Below are 1,772 nucleotides of genomic sequence, written 5' to 3'. Positions count from 1 at the left end.
TCTTCTCCTTGTTGGACCAGCACATCTCTCAAAAGTTTGTAGCCATTAAGCACCACAAGTCTTCCACCAAAGAGTCGAAGGCTGAAAATCTTTCCATATTTCTCTGCAAACTGAACACAGAGAGTGGACAGGTAATGTTGTGCATATGAAAACTGTGTATTTATACATCATTTTGCATTTAATAATTAGTGATCAATTAAATCGGAATCTCTTGCACACTGTGTTTTTGTCCTGTCTCCCCCCCTCACCCCCAGCTGTTCGAGGGACATGGTTGCCCCTCCTCAAGCCTGGTTCCTCAGGAGATTTCTTCCCGTTAAATTGGAATTTTTCTTTCTCATTGCCAAGAGCTTGCTCATAGAGGCGTTGTTGTGGTTGTATTATTGCAGGGACCTTGCCCCAGCAAAAGAAAAAAAAGGAGGCAGATATTGTTTACATGGGAAGAATGGGTAATTTTAACCCACTGCCAGATGGTTGATAGGCATCTATAATTCAGTTTTTATGGGTTTAAATAACATATTACAGTTCTGAAATTAAAATGTCAGGATGCTAAAGGCAAAAACCAGGTCAACCTGCAAAATAACAGGGAATAAAAGGAACATAGAAAAGTCCATTATTTGCACTTCAGTAAATATTTTTCACAGGGGCTTCCCCAAAAATGTCATATAGTCCCTCTAAAATGTCACATAAACATAAAATATCTAAAACTTTATGTTTCAACATAAAATTTTAAATGTGGAAATAAAGTGTTGCTCTAAGCAGTAAATTTGTTTAAATATATTATTCTTATGTATACTGTTAGAATCTATTTATTTTTAATGCTCGTAAATCCCCATTATTTTATGTTATACAATTACCTCGTATTTTATATCATACATTTATGTTTTATCCTTTACTGCACACAGATATGTATTGTAGAATACTTTTGGATTTAGGTAGTTACACTCAGACACTAACAGATATATAGGGAGAGGCTGCTTCTCTGAGGAATTTGGGTGGGGGTATTGCACTAGAGATGGTACAATAAGGTACAGAAACTTAAGGCTCACTCCACTAATCAGAAAGCAATGCTATAAATCTTGGTTTTTGGGAAAGTTTTTTTCCTCTCTCTAAAGCAGGGGTGTCAAGTTCCAGTCCTCGAGGGCCAAGTGTGGAATGGAGCAGGTGTGATGAGCTGTCCGTCATGGAGAACAATTTGTTCAGTGACCTCTAACCCTCGCTGACTGAAATGCCTCCAAATGCTGAGCGGTGCTGCTTCCAGCTTTGCAGATTAATTTGTTCATCATTTTGGCATCTCTGGCACTGATGCTGTCCCTACTTGTACACAGCATCACTGCTGGTCCTCCAGTCCAATCTGTCATTCAGGTGAAAGTACCAGTATCTGTCCGTTTCAACCTCCACAACCATGATGTTGATGGGCATAGACCCACTGCAGTCCAGAAGACAGTAGAAGTGGAGACACCCATACTGAACAGCTTGCCTCTCCGCAGAACTGTTTGGAAGGTATTAAAGGCACTGAAAAAAACATGCTGTCGGCCCTCTTCAGTTTGCTTACCAGCCTTGTAGGAGTGGAGCATGCTGCAACAGGTAGATAATTCCTATCACACTACACTTGGTGTATCGAGGGTAGGTGGGAATTTTTGTTTGACATTTTTTGTAGACTGTACTATTTTCACTCTTCATCATGCTGCTGTAACACAACAATGCAGTATTGATCTATCTCTCCATCTATAATTTTCAGTGAAACACTACAGCTCACTGAGCTGTGAGCCAGA

General features: G+C 39.8%; 1 protein-coding gene across 4 annotated transcripts in view; it reads right to left on the bottom strand.

The window, feature by feature from the left end:
- LOC102195317 (cytochrome P450 2J2-like) overlaps nt 1-1,772 on the bottom strand; it is a 24,586-nt gene that overhangs the window by 3,348 nt on the left and 19,466 nt on the right. The window contains exon 2 of one of the 4 annotated variants that reach the window (XM_013911114.1): nt 1-110. This exon is cut by the window's left edge and continues 14 nt beyond it. The exons of the other annotated variants lie outside the window; for them this stretch is intronic. Within the exon in view, the coding sequence (XP_013766568.1) occupies nt 1-110 (110 nt within the window). The remainder of the gene's footprint in view (nt 111-1,772) is intronic. 4 annotated transcript variants of the gene reach the window in all.

This window comes from Pundamilia nyererei, unplaced genomic scaffold (assembly GCF_000239375.1).
Source record: "Pundamilia nyererei isolate P.nyererei 1_Seehausen unplaced genomic scaffold, PunNye1.0 scaffold00056, whole genome shotgun sequence".
In the NCBI taxonomy this organism is placed as follows: domain Eukaryota; kingdom Metazoa; phylum Chordata; class Actinopteri; order Cichliformes; family Cichlidae; genus Pundamilia; species Pundamilia nyererei.
Note: the sequence above shows the minus strand (reverse complement) of the source record. Positions and strands in the feature narration are given on the sequence as shown.